Genomic DNA, 20,027 nt, shown 5'->3' with positions numbered 1-20,027 from the left:
ATAACAACCCATAAGATAAATGTAATTGTATCGTTATTAATAATTTAATATCATACACTATCATAATTTCAATGCACTTATTTTCACATCAGACATATATTAGTAGTAATTTTAATCAAAGTTGAGATTCACAGTATATTATTATTTTTAACGATTATGTTTGATATGTAAGTTGGCAAAACTTCTGTTAGCCAGCCTGTTTGCTCTTATGTGCAAACTACGATCACGATCATATAAGCAGGCTTGTCACTCATATCGAAAGCATAGAAGAAACCGTTCGAAAATTGAGTCATCAAAAGTTAAGATGGAAGACAAGGAGGTTCGCGTTCTGCGCATGTGTCATATGCTAGAAATGTTTCAGATAGAGACAGAGACTCTTTACTCATCTCTATCCGTCTCGCAAGAACGAGAACTTTGTTATCTTCCATGTTTATTTTTCTTGATTCAATTTTGGGATGGTTTTCCCTATCGAGAGTCCAGGTCTGCTTATATGACCGCGATGCAAAGTTATAATAGTGTTTTGTTCTGTTCAGACGTCCAAACGAAGAATCGATACCGTCGAAGTAGGCAACGTTCCGATCTTTTCATTGTTTATGCCGCGGGGATTTCACGGGTTTCGTCGTATTTTTTACGTATTTTTGCCAAGAGCTGTAGATCAACGTTAGTTTCATAAGTTTGAGCGAATGGGATATCCAAAGTTAGTTCGTCGAATTTGTTGATTGTTGTTAGTTGAACTGTCAATACCAGAAAGATGCCGCATGCTGGTTTTGTAACTATACTCATCGGAGTCACCGTAGCTACGGTTCTCTATTTTATGTTTGGAACTAATAAGCCAAGAACTGCGCAGCAATACTATGAACATGCGTACGAATATCATTCAGAGTAAGTTGTTTTAAACATGATCTAAATATAAGTGTATAGTAGAAGCATAACTACGTAAATAAGTATTACATAATTAAATAACAAATAACTTTTTTCTCAATAATAATAGACGACCCAACAGATTATTTGATTCTGAAGAATGTTCCATATGTCTATTACCATTGATAAATAAAGCTAGATGCATCCTACATTGCAAACATCAATTTCATAAGACCTGCATTGACAAATGGAAACATCAAGCTCAAGGGGTAAGTAACATTAACAATACAGTATTACGCACAAACTTCATGATCGCAGATCTTCTTAATTTCATCAAAATTTAAATTAATGAATTGATGAAAATCACAATTGATCTTACAGCATCAAGCGTTGTGCCCACTCTGCAGATCTCCAATTACATAAGACTGCCAGATTTAATAAGAAACCTGTTTTGATTAGTACAATATTTTTTGTACTCTATTGAAACTAAAAAATATGTTTGTTAAACATCAAATTCATATTGCAATTAAATTTTTTACAAATAACTATACAATTATCTACTAAGATAAACTGTTCTACTTGGAGAATAAAGTAATTATTCAAATTTAGAAAGATAAAACAGAAGATGTTACATATGAGATCAAAGTTTTGCTGCTTCCTTGTATTTACGATAAAGATAGGATAGTACAGTTACATGTCTTATCTTTTTGATATAGTATATATACAGCTGTGCCTTATGCCTTATGCTGTGATTTATTCAGCTGGACAAATTTAATTATATATGTATATTTTCACAATATAGAATAAATATACAAATATATGGAAGTATGACTTACAATTATTTAAAACAGTGCATTTTGAAACTGAAGTGATTAATGAAAAAATGAAATATTTATGATCTACCTTTGAATTTAAAATTTACTTCAAATACGAACATTTTATAAAATGCATCTTTCTCTTTCTAAATAATTTACATAGGAGCACTGTTTTATAAAATCATGTATGATATTATGTAGAAATGTAAGGAAATTTTTACATGAACTGTATAACTCATTATTCTTAAAAATGTGCAAAATTCACGACCCTATGAAAATATATGTTTTTGTTATCATTGTTTTTATTATATAAGAAACTATAATGAAGAAGAATTATGTCAAATTCTGAAACTTTGTTTGCATATAGCAAATGGTACTTTCAATGATGATATATTAATTAATTATAACATAACTTCAAACTTATTAACCCTCATACTGCCAGCTTCAAATACGTGATATATGCGAAAAATACCGCACTCGGAGGAGAGATAGTCTGAACGTAAACAAGCATGGCCAACATATCGGTCAGTGGCGGTTTTCGCATAAGCACTAAGGGGCGACATATTGACCGGCGGGCAGTAAAAGTGTTAATAGTTGCTGTGTGTGATACTCGTAAGGGGGGGTGCTCAAATATTCGAAAGTACATTTGGATTGGATCGGGAATTTTTGATGTAGGATTGGGATTTCGAAAGTTTGTAACCACATAAGTATGTCCGAGTATCTAAATATTACCAAGAATCCCGATCCCATACGAATTAATCTGACCAGTGCTTGACCTGAACTTAGACTCAGATATCCACACACCCCTATTCTTAATATTATGTATAGTGCAGCTACAAATGTTTTCCAAGCTTCATTTTACAGTTTATTATTCACTCCATTATACAGTTTATTATACACTGTCATAAGCAATATTATACATTATTTAATTGATTAAACTTGTTATTTTTAATATTCCATTTGATAAAAGCAATTAGCAAATCAAATTTCAGTTCCTCATTATTTTCTCTGTTATAAATTCTAAATATGAAAACTAATAACATACGTACAAAAAGTGGATTCTCCTGCCATATTGTGAATTTTCTTAAAAGGTTATGTAAACGATAAATATATAATTATTGTTTTATTCTTATAACATTGCGTGTATTTGACATTAAAATGTATTACTTTTGATTAAAACGATAGCAATAAGCACTTTGTGATAAAAGGCTCCTAAATTATCACTAGATATATTTCGTAAATTAATAACTTTCACGCGTAATTTTTCATTCACATTGTTGAAATTATATCTAATCAGCTGTTTTTATAGAGTTATAGAATTAAATAACAAAACAGTTTTGAAAAGTGTGATATTCAAACATATAAATAGTTATGTATAATTTACGAATAAGTGTTTATAAAGCTTGTTACGAATAATGTAAATATAAAATGTTGAATATATTTCTGTGTGAAGAATGAATAAAGTAAACATAGTTCTTAAATAAATAAGCAAGTATTATAAAACATTAATTCCTTGACAATGTACATTTTATAGAAATGAAAGTAGTATCACGAACTTTGACAGAATATTACAGTAATTTTGCATCATTTGAAATATTTATAAAACCTTTCATTATTTAGATAAAAAAAGAGTAAAATGTAAAAAGTTAGAATTTTTACGAAAACATAAAAGTATTGTACACATGAACGACAACGTCGGAAATACAGCATTTACAAATGTAATTCTTATGATTATGCTACATGCAGAGCGCTTTTCTTTTCACTAATCGTAAATGGCTTCCGCGGTTTCCTGTTCGCCCGATTTGTATCCCTTTCGCAACCGCAGTCGTAATTTACGACCACTTTCTATTCTTTTTATTTTTATTTCATGTCAATAGTTTTTACAAAGTCTATAGTATGAACTATTTTTATTAACAAATCTTTCTTTTATCAGTAAATTCTCATACATTGAAAATATAAGCAATTTTTGACAGATAGATACGCACCTATATACATGTATTATTTGCTTACGTAATAAAATATCGCATGATCATATAACGATTAAGTAATTAACAAGATATTAGTATTATTTATGAAAAGTTATATAATAAGAAAAATATATACACATTTATACAATTAAGATTCATAAAAAAATTAATCAAATTAGTAGTGTTATTTAATATAAAATATTACAATAATATAATTATTAATTATTAATTGTCATATAATTACAATAATATATATAAAATTTTCATAAATTTATTATTATGACGTTGGATGCTTTATAGTTGGACTATGGATTTCTATGTATATTTATATTTTTGAGAATATAATTTAAAAAATAGAACCTGAGTCGAAGGTTGTTTTACCAAATATTATAAAAAGCACTATATTACTAATATTATTTCATATTATACGCATTCTGTTACTGATAACAGAATGTTACTGTTACTGGTTACTTTACACTTTCAAATTTCCTATAAATGCATAAAAATTCGTATTCTATTGATAATGAATCATTAACATTCAAACTGCATTATCGTTAAACTAAAAATAATAGCGACGCTATAAATAAAAGTGGCGATCAAAAAAAATCAAGTTATCTATTATATAAAAAGCACTCTCTATGTATATATATAATTTCTCCGTGCGTAATACACACATGCGCGTAGGTCAGTGTAGTTAAAATGAAAAGCGCAAGACCGTAATTTTAAACTTTCAATTCGATAGAAGGGTTAACTCGTTACGTTTACGGTCTCCCCCCGCATCCTCGTAACTGTGTGCACAATGGCCGTGAGCGACGATAATGTTTGTCCAGTGAGCGGCACGGGGAACGTAGAGAACCGGTCAGTTACCTGAGAAACACTGTAGCTGGTAGCAGGACGATCGTTAACCTCTGAATTCTTCTGTGACACGGTGTAACTGGTAGGTCCACAGCAACGGTAGCACGTGGGGATATAAAGGTGGCGGGAAACAGCGCATCGAGGATGAGCAACACTTAAAAAGTTTCGAGTTTCGCGGCTTTTCCGGCACTCGATTATCAAAATGTGTGAACAAGTCGAATACGATGCAGTGTCTGCTGTTGATTCTGTGTATCATTCACATGATCGTGACTTCGGAAACCACCGACGAAGAACGAGGTAAGAACTTCAAGTTTAAGCGATTGTCATTTTCAATTATTTTCTGCATTTGATTCACGATAGACAAATCAGCCCTTCTAAATTTGCCTAGAATTTATTAAATATCTGAAAGATTCGTAAAATGTAATAGAAACATATTTACGTGGAGTTGGTGGAGTTAAAATAACGTATTTATTATTCATATGAAACACCGTGAGTTTATGGTGATTGGATTTTGACAAAATTAAAGAGATAGCAGAATAGATAATCGGTATAGTTTTGTGACATGAACCAATTAAATTGTTTAAATTCATATTTGTATATTGTACTTGTAATTTTGAAGAATCAAGCAAAAAAAGACTAACAATAAATAAAGAAATTGAAGTTAGCAAACGCACAACATGATGAATACATTTTATTCGTCCTTCATTTTCTCTATTTTTTATAATTTTGACTCAAAGAAATGTAACGAGGATAAATTGTAACAAGGTCGTAGTACAATAACTTAAGTGCATAAAATGGATTAATTTAAATACTAATTTACTTATTCAAATCACGATAGTCACCGTTTGGAAACTTATTCATATCGTAAAGTTATTCATTTCGATATGATTACAATTATGAAATTATAACATATGCAAAGAATTAAATTATGTATATGCAAAGAAGTTCATGTTCGGTTACTACACGAATTACCATCGAAGAAATGTTTACTATAAAGGCGACGGCAAGCTCGTAAAAGTAGCACCAAAGCGTGGTGAATCGGGACACAGTCTACATGGTAACCAGTCGAAGCTGCGACTGTTGGATTAACGGTGAAATTGTCTCGTCGAAACGATCACGCGTATTATCGCGTGTGTAGTTAGCATGAACGTGTTGTTAATATATATTACAATGATCGTACTCCTGTGAGATCGATCGATCTATTTTCTGGGGATAAAACTTATGGCTTTGAATCGCTGACCAAGGTTGAAAATCGATTGTCCCATTTCTCTGGACCGGTTTGACGATTGTCAAGCAGACCAAAACGAGTTTCCATTAATCTTCGATTTCGCCTGTATTACGCGCATGCGTAGAAAATAATTAAACGAATTTCATCTCGGCTATCTAGCGCCCCCGTATTACTCTTCTTTTTCTAAGGAAGTCCGTTTCCATGGTGAAATTGGCTCTCTTCCTCGTGACATGTAAATCTATGTTAAGGATTCAAAGATATTTGTAATCTATGGCGATCTTATGTTACCTAAGGATCGTGAGTGTTGTAGAATGTAACGGGAAGATCTTGTCTAAAATGATTCTACTTTCTTTGTACTATATTAGTATGGACATGGATATTAACAAGAAACATGAATTGTTAGCGTATATCATGGTTAATTACTCCGGAATACCGTAACAAGATTCTACAGGATCTTCCGCAACAGGGCGAAGCCATAGTTCTAAAACAGTAGAAGATAAACGAAAATTTCACTAGACAAAATTAAATGGCTTCGAGTAGTTTATTATCTGGTATTAGTAAACCGAGGTGATCCTGAAATTTTTGAAACTATTTAATTTTTCCTATAAACCTTAAGGATCTCTAGGATCATAATAATTCTTTTTTATTTTGTTATATTGGCAATCAGAATACAATTCTATGAGCTAATTTGTAGGCTAGATACTGTCTACAGTACCATATGTACCATACAGTACCATTCAATTAATTCATCTATTAAGTCCGCTGGTCGATTTAATGATAAAAAAGAAAACCTAATTTTGCTAATGAAATTTTTGTCAATCCTTTACAGTTTTAAATGGTTCCAGTTCAGCTATAAGAAAGGCCCTACATATTTATCATGGTGAAAAAGTCTAAGAAACGATTGTCATTCGTAACAAATAGTAATTAAATTATCTTTGGCAAATCTAAACAACGGGATAATTATCCTGGTGACAACGTAAGCGCCGCATTACAGTAAAAACAAACAGAAACTTGTTCCCGTTCACGGCGCCTGTTCTTTAATTGCGGAAGTATAATGGGAAACATGCCGTAACACCAAATATGGTAACGCCATGTATCGGTCCTACATAATAATTATAATTTCGATGCCAGGACATGAATCGACACGTGGATGCCAAGGGTGAAAGCTTTTCCTGTCTGTAATGATGAAATGAAAATCCCTTTGTGCTACTCATTGTTCCTCAATCTTAAAAAATATTTCTTTTTTTTTCAGTAGAATTCGAATATTTGAAGATTCCATTAAAATGAAATTTTACGTTTAATCAGAGAAGAAAATGAAATGGAAAGGAAAAACTGATGAAATTTTTCATAACGATTTATATTATACGAATGAATTATTACGATTTCTATCGTATTTGTAACAAGGTTTTGAGAAAATAATTTATGAAATTTTTCATAAAGGTTTGCTAATTGCTAACGAGATTCTGAGAAAGAGAAATTTACAATATTTTTCATAAAGATCTGCGAATTATTACAACTTCGATCGAGCTTGTAAGGAGGTTTCGAGATCTTCAACGTTTTATACGATACGTCGCTTTTAACGATGGTACATAACTGTTTGATCAAGGTTGAAATGTGAGAGTGTGTGTGGAACGAAGATGCATACATTCACAATTCTTCTCACTCAAAATGAAATGAAAGCAGAATCCCCCTAGGCTTTTCGTTTTTTCTACCTAAATATATGTGGCACATACTGAAGCTAGCAGCTCGAACAAACTGGCTTTCTAATAAACATATTATGTTATCATCGGTAACGTCATTAGCATCAATGATCATCATTGATGTACGGGTTCAATATTATGTTCGTATCTTTACGTTTATTTTCCACTATTTTGTACGTTTAAATTATTTTATAGGGACGATACATTATCTTTTACTTTTAACTTTATATAAGCACGCACATACATACGTGTTCAACTCTCTGTAGGTATTATTTGGCGTCATTTATAGTGTTTAATTCATAATTTTGCCTCCATGGTAGGATTATTGTTATTACAGGTTTAGAATATCGCAAGCTGCATGTAATAATAGTTCAATCTTTGTAATTGTAATCATACTTCTGCCACCGATATTTTAGTATAGTACAGTAAATTTATGTAATATTTGTGGAAATTAATATTACTATTATTTGCAACATAAAAAAGATAGTGAGAAAAGAATTAATATTAATCTAAGTATAATTATTAAAATAATTCCTAACTTTTTATTTATTTAGTTTTATAAAGTATTGGGTTGTAATATAAATTCATCTTGTTTTTAAACAATATATGTAATGCATATATTACACATACGCATATAGAAAAAAGATAAATTTATGTTACAATTAATTTTCACTATAATTTCATGTTATTTTCATTAAATTAAATTGCAGTAAAAGAACTAGTGCGAGACTGGGCGCCTCTAGTATGGCTTGCACCTGGCGAACTATTTTTACCCCTTGGGGTACCTGAATTCTTGGATAACATGCAATCCGACGATGACTATCTTCGCACTAGAGTCGACGTAGGTAAATGACAAATGACAAAAAAATCTTAAAATTACCTTCGAAGAGATCCAAAACTGATACAATCGAATTTGTATAAAATGCATGGAAAATTTATTTTATGGAATGATTTTATGTCGGTAGAAGTACTGTTGAGGAATCGATCGTCGTTCCTATACGGCCGAAAACCAGGGGGCACAGTACCGGTTTACGCTGTGATCAAGAACTGCATTGTACCAGACGTTTCTACGGACGTGATAAGCTTAAAGACCGTCAGAGACAAAAGAAAGTCACGAAGAAAGGGGGACGAGACGTTGATAGCATTGAGGAATGTACAGATCGACGATTTCGGCTCATCCATGATCCTTACTAACGATCTTCCAGGAAAGATTTGGAAGGGTGATGGGAAACAGAGTTCAGAGGTACATATATTGAACAGGAACTCTTATACAACAATAACTATAACGGAGAGAGAAGTAGAGATGTTAAAAGAACGACATAAAAAAAGAAAGTTTCTGTTCTTTAATTTAGATGGTGGCTCTTAAAATAAAGATTGAGACGTTTGAAAATATCCTAAGGATAGTGTGTAGGAGGTTCTTGGAAGTTATTCTGTCGATTAGTCGATCCAATACATATTTATGGAATTGTTTGTAGAAACATGGTGATTTTGAAAAAAAGAAGAAAAAAGGAAACAAGTCCCGGAAGCTGCACTTTCACGTGACCTATTGGATGTTCTATCCATTCAGCGAGGGAAAGGCAGTCTGCGTTCTGGATCTTGGATTTTTTGGTAGCTGGCCGATACCCACGGTGGGTGGGATATGCCTTGGAATACTCAAGGAATATGGCAACCACGTGGGCGATTGGGAACACATGAGTCTTTATTTTAAGGCAGGTGAACTTGTGCTCGTTTGATGAAAACAAATACTCTTATTTTGTTTTCGAAAGCATTTTCAAATGTTTTCTTAAATGATATGAGTCTAAAAATTGATAAATATGCATTTTGAATTATTGTTTCTTTTTTAATCAAATTTTTCGTGCGTATGCAAGAAGATCATATGAAATCTCAGTATAAATCGGAATATTTTAAAAATTATGTTTAATTATATTTATACAGTACAATATTTTGTATTTTCCCATATAAAACCATTTATCTTTTTTTAATTCAGGATACGAATTATCCATCAGCCATGTACGTGTCCGCCCATGATGCAGGCGCGTTTTACCGATACGATTTACGAAGTCGAACCTTCGTTTACGAAAGTCAAGAAACGCGAAAAGGCATCTTTCAAAAACCTATATTTCCCGAAAGAGTTTTCACTGCTGGTGGCTCTCATCCGATATTATTTAGCGCGAGAGGATCTCATGGACTTTGGACGGCGCCAGGGAAGCATAAATTTGTCAGATTACCTCGCCTCTACGATGAGAGTGGTTTTGGTACTGCTTGGCCCACATGGAAGAAAATGGAATTGCTTCTGAAAGAGGACAATAACATCTTACCCAGTTGGATGACTTTTAGAGGCAAGTGGGGCAATCCTAGAAGTAATTGTCATCCTTTGGCTAGACTTGGTTTCAACATTTGCGAATTTGTTGACGGACCAACTGGTATTCCCATGAAACAGTCAAACTTCCGATGCTAACGATAATTAGAATTCTTTAACATATTCGCTGCTGTTGTAAAAAATAATATTGAGAGAAATTGCGACAATAAATATTAAAAGTAATGAAATATTACATGTCACACATGGTAGGGAATGTCTTAAGTAATCTCGTTTCTGAACGTAAAAAGGATTGGATTTTAATACGATTAGTACAATGCATATAGGAATACCACAGACGTGAAGAAATTATAGTTTCCTCAAAATCAGTTGATTACTGAAATTAATATACTATAAGAGTTATTCTTAAATGATAGAAATTGTTTCTTGATCTTGAACAGCAAATTAATTTTGAATAAACTATAACTTTGATCGTCGAGTGTAAGGTACAAACAAGGTTTAATATGGAATGATCGTTAATAAAAAAAAATGTTCGTTGAAATTGTTCATTTTAATAATTCGTGTCAGCTTAGCAAGATATTAGAAAACAGCATCATCATTCATTGCGAAACTTACTTTTGATTAGTGATATATCCTTATCGTTTAAAATCTACGTTCGATGTAAAACGATAATAAAATACAATTTTGTTATTGCGGATAGATCGACGATAGATATTAAAAGATGTAATAGATTTATATATATAGGCATTGCGTGATACGTTTTCGTTTAAGAAGGAACAGTAGGCAAATGCGGTACTTAGCGGTAACTCGTAATTACACATACATGTATATCGATGTGATCCTTCAAAAAAAAGGCCGATTAAAGGAACACTTCATTTCTTGCATCAAGATTATCGCAATAATAATGCTCGATGCAGAAGAGGAAAGAACTCTTGCGGTTGTGATATAGGCCTGTACAATCAGACCAGTTGCAATAAATTCAAAGAAAAGCTCTTTCTTTTTTTACTGAACATCGCATATTTCGAAAGTTATATCGTGCAGCTTGGAACAGGCTGTGTAATTAAATTAATCTCGATAGATAAAACATTGCTTAGGCTATGCTTGAGATTGAACGTGACGTGCACCTGTGATTCTTTTACGATTAAAACAGTGATCATTGATAATTGACCGCAACGACGAATTTCATTGCAACGCAATCCTGCGTTTTGCATGATTAAATTTCGAAATAAGGAACGTTCTCGTGTATCAAGTTTTATCCTCTGTTACATTATACGTCCTCGACTGGATACTTGCGCTCCTTGGTATGCATCGATCTCGGAATTTCTTCAGAGACTCTGTTTGCTTTGCATGCTTAAAGATGCCCTCAATTTCGTACCCAGCACCTGTGAAAGAAACACTCGACTCTTAGATATTCGAGCAATAATATCATTATCAACGAGATCTACTCGGAGACCTCATCTTCGTTTGATTGCTCCACGCCGACACTGCGTATCCCGTTCCGTAACAATGGTCTGCCCTTGTCTTGTCCCAATACACGGCTGTTCAGTTGAATCTTCAGTGGACTTCCACTCTTACAGCACAATATTTGCACCTCTTCCTTTAAGATCTTTTCTTTATATGCTAGCAATTCTATTTTTAATCTGTCACAGAAAAAAAGCATATTATTATTAAAATTAGAGACTTTGTTATAAAAAGAAATAATGGTAGTTTGTTCACAAAAGCATAAAATTTTAAATATGCTTATATAATGATTTACTTTAGGCTTTCCTTTTCACTCATCAAGTCTACAATATGGCAATTAGGATTGTGAGTTCCGGTAACTATTGCCGGTACGGAACTCTTCCGTTCCTTATGTGTACACAAGTTCCAAGGTATCAAGAATTCTACGTGATATCTAGAACAAGTAATTATAGAAAAAATTATAATTTTGAAAAGATTTCAAAATAGAATTTAGTTATTTAAGTTTTTATTATATAATTTGGATATATGGATATAAAAAGAAAATATAACCTGTGATAAAGTTGTAGAAATCCGAGATGAGCATCTATCTGTCCATGTCGTTGCGGTTGTACCATAATATTGTTATCTTTCCCGAGGCTACTTCCTCCACTGAAGTGCACATGATGCTCTAAACATAAGTTTTAATAAACAAAAGAATAACATGTACACATTTGTTATATATCTCGTGTAAATTATGTAAATTTAATTCGTTATCGTTTATTTTTCCGAAAAACGATTGCGAGACGATTCTGTGTGTGAGATCTCTTTTTATCTTAATACAATGAAATGTGAACATATTTATTTTGTAGTAAATAAATATTAACGTAATGTTAATATATTAGGCGTTATATACTAATGTTAATATACATAATACGGTATCAATTTAAGAAAATTATATTTATTTATAATATACAGCCTATTATTAGGATCTATTATATTGAAATGAAATTTTTTACCTATATTTGTATATAACAACCGGTTTCTTATTTATTATTGATCTGCCGGGGATCGAGAAATCAATTGAAATGAAAACATGTTTGTTATTAATGAGACAATATGATAATGTAATTAGACAATTAGGTAGGTAATTACACAAACATAAATAGGGAAAATATGTTAGTCGAAATTTTCGAACAAAATAATATATTTCAAATTTTCTTATAGATATTTGTATATACAGTTTTGTATAGCAAATTATAAATCTTTAATACAAATTTTTCAATAAATTATAAATTATAAATTACTAAGATAAATCTGCATTTTATATATCAAAACTTAAATGAAACAGACATACAACAAATCAAATATTATGTGAAAATGTGTATATAAAATATGAAATACAGGTAACAAATGAAACTCTATATTAGCAACGTACAATTCCGAGGTATAAAAAATATAAGGTTATGAGTAACCTTAATATGTACATACATTGATTTCAACGAATTAATATTATCAATAGTACACAATATTAAGACAAAATATAATATGCTATTTATTAGTCACAAAAATCGTATTAGAAGTACATGAATATAAGTATTATTTAATTCATATCTGCATATACTGTTATACTCAGATAAGTGACATCATCTCTGTCTGTATTATCGTGAAGTGTGGATGTTACGGACATTTACTTTTTATTCGATAATGTACAATATTTATCGCGTTATAACAGTTAGATCAATTTTTCAATTTATGGAGTGATAAAACTCGAATGTTGATTAGATATCAGCTGTTGGCCATTCTGTAGTAAATTATATGAGGTTACATAATAAAAGGAATTAACCTTGACAAGTATAGTAAATAAAAGCGGGAAAGCCTAAAAAAAGAAAGAGAAATTGAAATGTTTCGAATGCATTAACAGTATAAAGTCCTTTCGATAACAGATACACCATACTTTCGAAGTGGCGCGCTTTCAAATGACCCAATTAGGAACGTATCATAACCTAATACGCCAACCACTGACCGGCTTTGAACAAACTATCGAAACATAGAATATTCTACGAAAATTTCAATTTGTAATGAATATAATGATATTTCGGTTACTTAAAAGATTAATTAATTAACTCTCATCAAGATTCAATGGTATACATTCGTACTGTAAAGAATATAAAAGGATGAATCTTAATAGTGATAAAAATGACTGTACAAAGGAGAAATGGTTACGTATTAAAGTAAAAATTTTTTACCTTTATCTCCCATGTTTTATAAGGCAATGTGGCAGTTGTACTTTCATACTACACACGACTAATTTAATATTCTGTAATGCAACGACTAAGCTATTCTTTAATGTGTTGGTGCATGTATGAGCATAGACGTCTTAACGCATCAAATAGTTGGAAGTCTCGATACTGATGGCAGCACTGTTTTCTGTCATTTAAAAGAATCCTGTATTTTACCACTTTGTCTTATAAATAACGTAACAGAATATACTGGAGAAGATCTTTAACGAAATGGAAATCCTAAGTTAAGTTAATAATAAATAAATAATAATCTATAAGTTAACTATGGTATTGACGTATATTGTTCAAACGAGAAGGATTTCATTAGTCGAAAAACAAAAGTTATTCATAAAATGATAGAAAATTGGAGAGTAATAACAATGACAATTAAAATAAAAGCTTCCAACATTGATCTATATTCACTTCATATCGCAGAATATGTAGGAAATGTACATACGATAACGTATTATTAAAGATAAATGTATTTCTATTTAAACTTTTGTTGCTTGTAGTTCACTTCAATTGATTCAAGGAACTATTTAAAATGAATATTTTATGTACGTTCATGTCACTGTTTTCCTGGTGCTTATCCAGCCACAAAGAGTTACGATAGACTGTGGTTTAGGTGGTTTAGACTACTTTAGATCACGATCGTGTCATAGTTTAGATCAAGCCTCACTAAACGAACAAATGCTTGTTCTCTCCCCACTCTACTAAAATTAAAGAATAAAAGCGTAAGTGAGCATGTGTTCGCCGAATGAATAAGCGTATGATTTCATGGCGCATTCTTGCACATGTTTGGTTCAAGTCCAAATGACAGCTTCACTTTCCGTTCTGCTTACTTTAAATGACAGTTTCTTTCATCATGAAGACATAACCGAATGGTTTTTATTTTATATTGTATTAGAGTGGGGAAAACAGCGAGCATTAGCTTGGTGTAAACCATGCTAAACGCACCATTATGATATATTTATGCCACTGTTATCATATGTAATTGTAAGTTTATAATTCGTCTCAGTATCTTGACAAGGATGGTAAATGTAATTTCTGCCCTTTCCAATTCCACAAGATGAAATCGTTTATATTGTACAATTATATTTGTTATTTCTCCTGTGCAATGACTGAATCTCGAGAAATTACCTCAAACTCTTTTTATCGGTCCTTCCCATGAATCCACTTGTATAAAAATAATATACTATTATCATCCTAGAACAAAATAGAAAAAATTTTTTCAGTATTATTCAGTGCATAGTTTCATTCATCCTTATCGGTTACGAGTTAATGCCGCATAACAAAAAGAGCTATTCAATTTGCAGTTTCATTATACGTCAGTGTATTAAGAATTGAATCAATTTGAGATATTCTCTTTTGGCACTCTAACATTGGCCTTCCTTTCGTGTTAATTTATAAGATCATAGACTCGTATTTGCTATAGCCATGAGAATTATAAAAGTATACTATCTACACTTTGATTATTCGCTTACTTAGATTTTCATTAAATACTGTAATTTAAATGTTGTCTCACACGATTAAGCAATAAAATAGTCATTATACTTAATTAATTAAGACGTATAATTTAGTGAACAAAGCCACCAGCGATCATTCTACGTAGCGATCCTTCGCCGTGATCTTCACTTCGGATAGAGAATAAAAACCACGTGCCAGACAATGAAAGCGACAATGACAGTGGGTGCGATGAAATTCAGGAAAGTGTATTGTGTACGAAATTATTATGCAGATTCTGCCGATCGTACTCATCAACAGCAAGCTTGTAAAATCTAAAATTACATGTCCAAGTACAAATTAATGAGACTATCTGCGTAAAAGCCTAATACTATACTCATTAATCTCGTGCTCTATCGGACTTATACATTTTAATGATATTTTAAATAATGATTTCTCTATCGAAAATCAATATTTATGAGTTTGAAGGTACGAACCTTCAAGAAACAAAAATCTATCGATCTATCTTTATTTCTCAGGAGCAATTCGTCATCGATATGAAAAAACAAACAATTATTTAAATAAAATTCAGCTTTGTTCACATCATACTTTTATGTAAGAGAAGCTATTCTTTCATTCTCAAATGCCTCAAAAACGGAATAAATGATCTAGACATAGTTTTGTTCTTCTTTGGATGTTAACAACCGTTCTCTTTTCAAGTACATGTATTCTGATAGCTGGCAAGAGACGAAATATCGGTATAGTTCCATCCGAAAAATACAGTACTGCTTGCGGGCACCCAATGGAGGGAGAAATTATAGGACGTGTCATTATTAATGATTGTACCTATAACTATAAAAACTCAAGCAACATATAATGCGTACTTAGTTCTTAGTGAACATTCAATATAGATAGATCTTTCTTACTCGAGCTCTACAACAACTTCAAAAGTAAGATGAAGACTCTCGTTGTCGTCTTTGCCTTCTGCTTAGTCGGTGCATTGGTAAATTTTGACATTTTTTACTCTTCTCGTTCTTTCTGTCATCATCCTGGCTGCAATCATCTAATCTTCTTAATAGGCTGTTCCTTTCTTTCATACATGATCTGTATCAATGTTTTAAATTTTTATATTTTTGTCGTAATCGTTGCATAGTAGTGTTATTAATTTTAATCGTACAACTGAATTACTTTCTGAGAAAATTAAGTTTCGAGTATTATAATTCGTAATTATTTCGGCGTTGAAAATTCATTGTAAATATCATCATAAAATAGATAATATAATCTCACTATTTTTAATCGAATTGAATGATAATTTTAAACTTGCTTGTTATTTTATGATTAAAACGATGTATAAGAAAGAATTAATTGATTGTAAAATCAGGACTTTTTTAATATCTAAAATAAGAGAAATATAACAATAAAATTTCTTGTCTTTGATTTTCTGAAAGGATCTGATAACTGTAAAAAGTAGAGATGTGCGAAAAATCGAAAGTATCAAGAATTCCACCTGAAGAAAAATTCTCGGCCCGAAATTTTCGGGTTCTCTCGACTAAAAAGTTAACTATCTTATCGAAAAAAGTGATTCATATTTGAATTGTATGTTTGCAAGCTGCAAACTCTCAAATTATTTAAACAGGCTATTAATGACATTTCATCAAATATTTATTCATATTTTAGTGCCTTTATGATATATCCTAATATTTTCAGGCTCTCTCAGATCTCAGAAAAGCCCAACTGGCACGATTTAGGACATCTTGCGCCATAGAGACTAGCATTAATCTACGTGAGTAGCAAACAACAAAATAAATTTAAACTAAAACGAATGGAAAGCCTTAGCCAATATTATCCGGTTTTCAGAGTTAATAGAAGACGTGAAGAGACAAACTATACCTATGAACGACGAGAGACTTGGCTGTTTCACCTACTGCATTCTGAGGAAGATGGGTATCGTAAGTAACTGAATTATTTAAATCAAATTATACGAAGTATTCTTTAAATTAAATTATGTGAAAGAAAAGAGGTAAAACTTTTGTTTAGGGGACTAACCTCCAGTGACCTTGACCTTCACATAAGTTATGAAAGTTACGCTCCTGGTTAACGTTTATAAAGCTTTAGCCGCCGCTTGTTGTTTTTTAAAAACACATTAATAAAATAACTTTTATAAGTAAAACGTACCTTTTCGACGCTGAGTACACATTTAGCAAGTCAACACGTGGTATATACATATGTGTTGTATACAGATACTCCCACACTTATCGTTTTGTTTTTGGGTTAGGTTTGGGTTAGTTTGTTCATTGTCTGCTGCGCAATTTAAATTACTACCCAAACCTCCTCCATGTCAGAGAAAGAAACGCACAAAATCCCAGGAATTGCAAACGAAAAAACACAGGAGTAATCTCAAAAAATATTGCAAACTTCACCAGAAAACACAATGTGACTTCTGCTCAGTGCTCTGAATTTCAACGTGGGAAAAATTCAAGAAAGCGCGCGTAAACTACGGGAGTACCTATAAATATTTTATTGTAAGTACATTATCATAACTAGATTGGGGTTAGGTCCGAACATTTTTATTTAACCCTAGTTTATATGAAAGAAGACAATTATAGACTTAGCATTTGTATTCCCTTTCCACACGAAGCTCAAATAGCTTTTTAAAAGACAACGCGACGGCTAAAGCTTTTTGAAGATCTCACACGACTTGGTAACATGTATGAAGATCAAGCTCAGTGGAAGTGATGACGAGAATATCTATGACAGATGTTCGATGTTTTTTCCGTTTATATCGATACAAAAATATTTCTTCAAATTTTGTTTCATATTTCGTCTTACATAAGATACATATTTTATATAAGTACATTCTTTATCGTTGTTAGTTGACTATTTTGTTTATCAATATAAATAGAGGAAAGTATTTAAATATTGCCACAGAAAGAAATCCCATTAGACATTCTCGTCCTATCCATTTTTTATAAAAAGTTCGATTTACATTCTTTTACATTAATTAGAAAAGGTTATGAATACAAAAATTAAACTTATATCAAAAAGATTGATTCCAGGATTTCTATGTTGATAAGGCATCTTTTACTCTCCTTTATAAATTATAAATGAAATTATAAGTTATAAATGAAGCCTTATAGAGAAGAAAATGAAAGAAATATTATTTTTATTTCTGCAATACAGGTAGAGGAGAATGGAAACCTCTGGATACAAAATAATGTTGCCAGACACCAGCTGATGATCTGGGGAAGTCCCTGGAATACAGCTAATAAACTTGTCAAAAAATGTCAAAACATCAGTGAGTAAAAAATTGTTATTACAAAATCCGACTGTATTTTAAATATTAAATAAAATTTTTAACAAATTGCTTACTTATGAAAAAATTTAAATTATTAATAATAAGCAAAAAGTTTAATTCTTCATTTTAATAATTAAATAAAATTTTTAGTAAATTAGTTACCATTTGAAATATATAATTTAATGATTCCTATTTATGGTTATTTCAGCTGGTGCCAACGAATGTAAGAAAGCTAGCAACTTGATAGGGTGTTTCATGAAGAACAAGAGCTCCTATAAGAGACTTCTACATATTACTAAACTGCTAAGTTCTAATAAATAAGGTGTCTACGATTTTATGTACTACGAACAGGTATACAACAACTCTTTCTGCGCATACGCTTTGACGGCGTATGTCACGTATGTACATATACAACATAATTATAATTGTAGCATACAAAATATTTTAACATTTGTATTAGAAACGTAAAGCATATGGTTTATATGAAACAAAATACAATAATGTAAAAAATGCAAAGTTAAATTTTAATTTCAATATTACAATGAAAGTACATACGCTAGGATATATCGATAGATATATTTTATATAGTCATGATCAGCATCATTTTGTTCGTAAAAATCTGAACAATCCAACTGAAATTATGTTATAACAATGAAATAAAAAGTATAAAAGCAAAAGTATGTTTTTTGTTTCGGCAGTTTATTAATAATTACGTTATCGTCCCGTTGGTACAAATCATAGGTAACACCGGGAATTGTTTCGAGCGATTAGTTTCGTGGAGTAGTGGAGATAGCTCGTTAACAAACTTAGAAGGATTTTGTACTTACTAGGTGTGTACGGATATACGAAATTATGACCACGGGACAGACTTGGAAAAACGCATATGAAATAAGTCCGGCTATGTCTTTCACAAGAATAACCAAGCTCAGGATAAGTCGCTCCAACATTACACATTCTCATCTTATCAGAAAACAGAATCTGGTGCCCTGTGAATACTGCAACACCGACAACACCATCGGAGATATACTTTGCTTTATTTGCTCTACATTGCACCAGATTCAAGGACACAGGGTGCAACCTAAAGATATCCGACAATATATATAATCATTTCTAACTAGTAGAACAAAACGTAAAAAACCTCTAAACTTCTTGAAAGAAATATAGATGCATACAATATAGATGCAAATTAAGCATGTAAATATTTTTTAACCTTTATATATTTATACAATACATGTAACTGTAGTCACGAATATCTTATCAGTGGATATGACGATAAACAATAAATAAAAAGAAAATTAAAGATGATGACACAAGACAAAGAAAGAGAAGAAGAAAGGATTAGTATCCTATGATGTATTATGTTCGTGTCTATTTATATTATTCTTGAAACGCCTTAAAAGCCATAGGACTATGTCCTAACATTTAGAACCGACCAGCAATCGAAAAAGGGAAATTCATAAGCAAAATCAACGTAACTGAATTTTATAATATATTATTTGATCTCATTTTAATCGAGAAAATGTCAGCAATATATTAATGAAATTTTCATTAACAAAAAATTAAAGAAAAAAGAATGTTTCGTCATTGCATTAGAGTTGTCTCACAGATATCAAGGCGAAAGGAATTTCACTGTGGAATTTTGTCGAGTCTTTAGGATCTGATTAACGTTTAAAGCTCTTCATAAAGCGGTCCCAACGAGCCCAAGCTGTGCCAAATCCGAGTCCAATCTGAACTTCAGCTTAGGCAAGCTTCCATCCAGAAAATACAGTACCGTTTGCCGGTACACAATGGAGGGAGAAATTACGGGACGTGTTATTATTAATGATT

The 20,027-nt window shown here is 31.6% G+C and overlaps 4 protein-coding genes and 1 long non-coding RNA gene across 7 annotated transcripts; 3 read left to right on the top strand and 2 right to left on the bottom strand.

The window, feature by feature from the left end:
* The first annotated feature begins 470 nt into the window (after positions 1 to 470).
* On the top strand, positions 471 to 3,164 carry LOC139990580 (RING finger protein 141). The gene is made up of 3 exons (XM_072009978.1): positions 471 to 882; positions 992 to 1,130; positions 1,243 to 3,164. The coding sequence occupies exons 1-3, from the start codon at positions 752 to 754 to the stop codon at positions 1,282 to 1,284; spliced, it is 312 nt and encodes a 103-aa protein (XP_071866079.1). The 5' UTR covers positions 471 to 751; the 3' UTR covers positions 1,285 to 3,164.
* Positions 3,165 to 3,929: 765 nt separating this feature from the next.
* LOC139990578 (uncharacterized) lies at positions 3,930 to 11,124 on the top strand. The gene is made up of 5 exons (XM_072009974.1): positions 3,930 to 4,795; positions 8,137 to 8,271; positions 8,392 to 8,669; positions 8,902 to 9,135; positions 9,414 to 11,124. Exons 1-5 carry the CDS (start codon positions 4,723 to 4,725, stop codon positions 9,882 to 9,884), a joined length of 1,191 nt encoding a protein of 396 aa, XP_071866075.1. The 5' UTR covers positions 3,930 to 4,722; the 3' UTR covers positions 9,885 to 11,124.
* On the bottom strand, positions 10,275 to 13,621 carry LOC139990577 (adipose-secreted signaling protein). Of its 2 annotated transcripts, none has more exons than XM_072009972.1 (5): positions 13,430 to 13,621; positions 11,754 to 11,871; positions 11,500 to 11,637; positions 11,197 to 11,383; positions 10,275 to 11,125 (listed from the first exon to the last, which is right to left on the bottom strand). In XM_072009972.1, the coding sequence occupies exons 1-5, from the start codon at positions 13,440 to 13,442 to the stop codon at positions 11,069 to 11,071; spliced, it is 513 nt and encodes a 170-aa protein (XP_071866073.1). In that variant the 5' UTR covers positions 13,443 to 13,621; the 3' UTR covers positions 10,275 to 11,068. The 2 variants fall into 2 exon arrangements, with proteins under 2 accessions (XP_071866073.1, XP_071866074.1); XM_072009973.1 differs by lacking the exon at positions 13,430 to 13,621 and adding an exon at positions 12,619 to 12,835.
* Positions 13,622 to 15,514: 1,893 nt separating this feature from the next.
* LOC141445825 (uncharacterized) lies at positions 15,515 to 17,624 on the bottom strand. Of its 2 annotated transcripts, none has more exons than XR_012453390.1 (3): positions 17,081 to 17,624; positions 15,832 to 16,084; positions 15,515 to 15,757 (listed from the first exon to the last, which is right to left on the bottom strand). It is a non-coding gene; the product is annotated as an uncharacterized lncRNA (long non-coding RNA). The 2 variants fall into 2 exon arrangements; XR_012453389.1 differs by having other exon boundaries at positions 15,515 to 15,751.
* On the top strand, positions 15,778 to 18,880 carry LOC139990576 (uncharacterized). Its single transcript, XM_072009970.2, has 5 exons — positions 15,778 to 15,908; positions 16,613 to 16,688; positions 16,763 to 16,854; positions 18,086 to 18,200; positions 18,409 to 18,880. Exons 1-5 carry the CDS (start codon positions 15,861 to 15,863, stop codon positions 18,519 to 18,521), a joined length of 444 nt encoding a protein of 147 aa, XP_071866071.1. The 5' UTR covers positions 15,778 to 15,860; the 3' UTR covers positions 18,522 to 18,880.
* Positions 18,881 to 20,027: the final 1,147 nt, after the last annotated feature.

Source organism: Bombus fervidus, chromosome 9, assembly GCF_041682495.2.
Source record: "Bombus fervidus isolate BK054 chromosome 9, iyBomFerv1, whole genome shotgun sequence".
Taxonomy (NCBI): Eukaryota; Metazoa; Arthropoda; class Insecta; order Hymenoptera; family Apidae; genus Bombus; species Bombus fervidus.
This window is presented reverse-complemented; position numbering and strand designations above follow the sequence as displayed.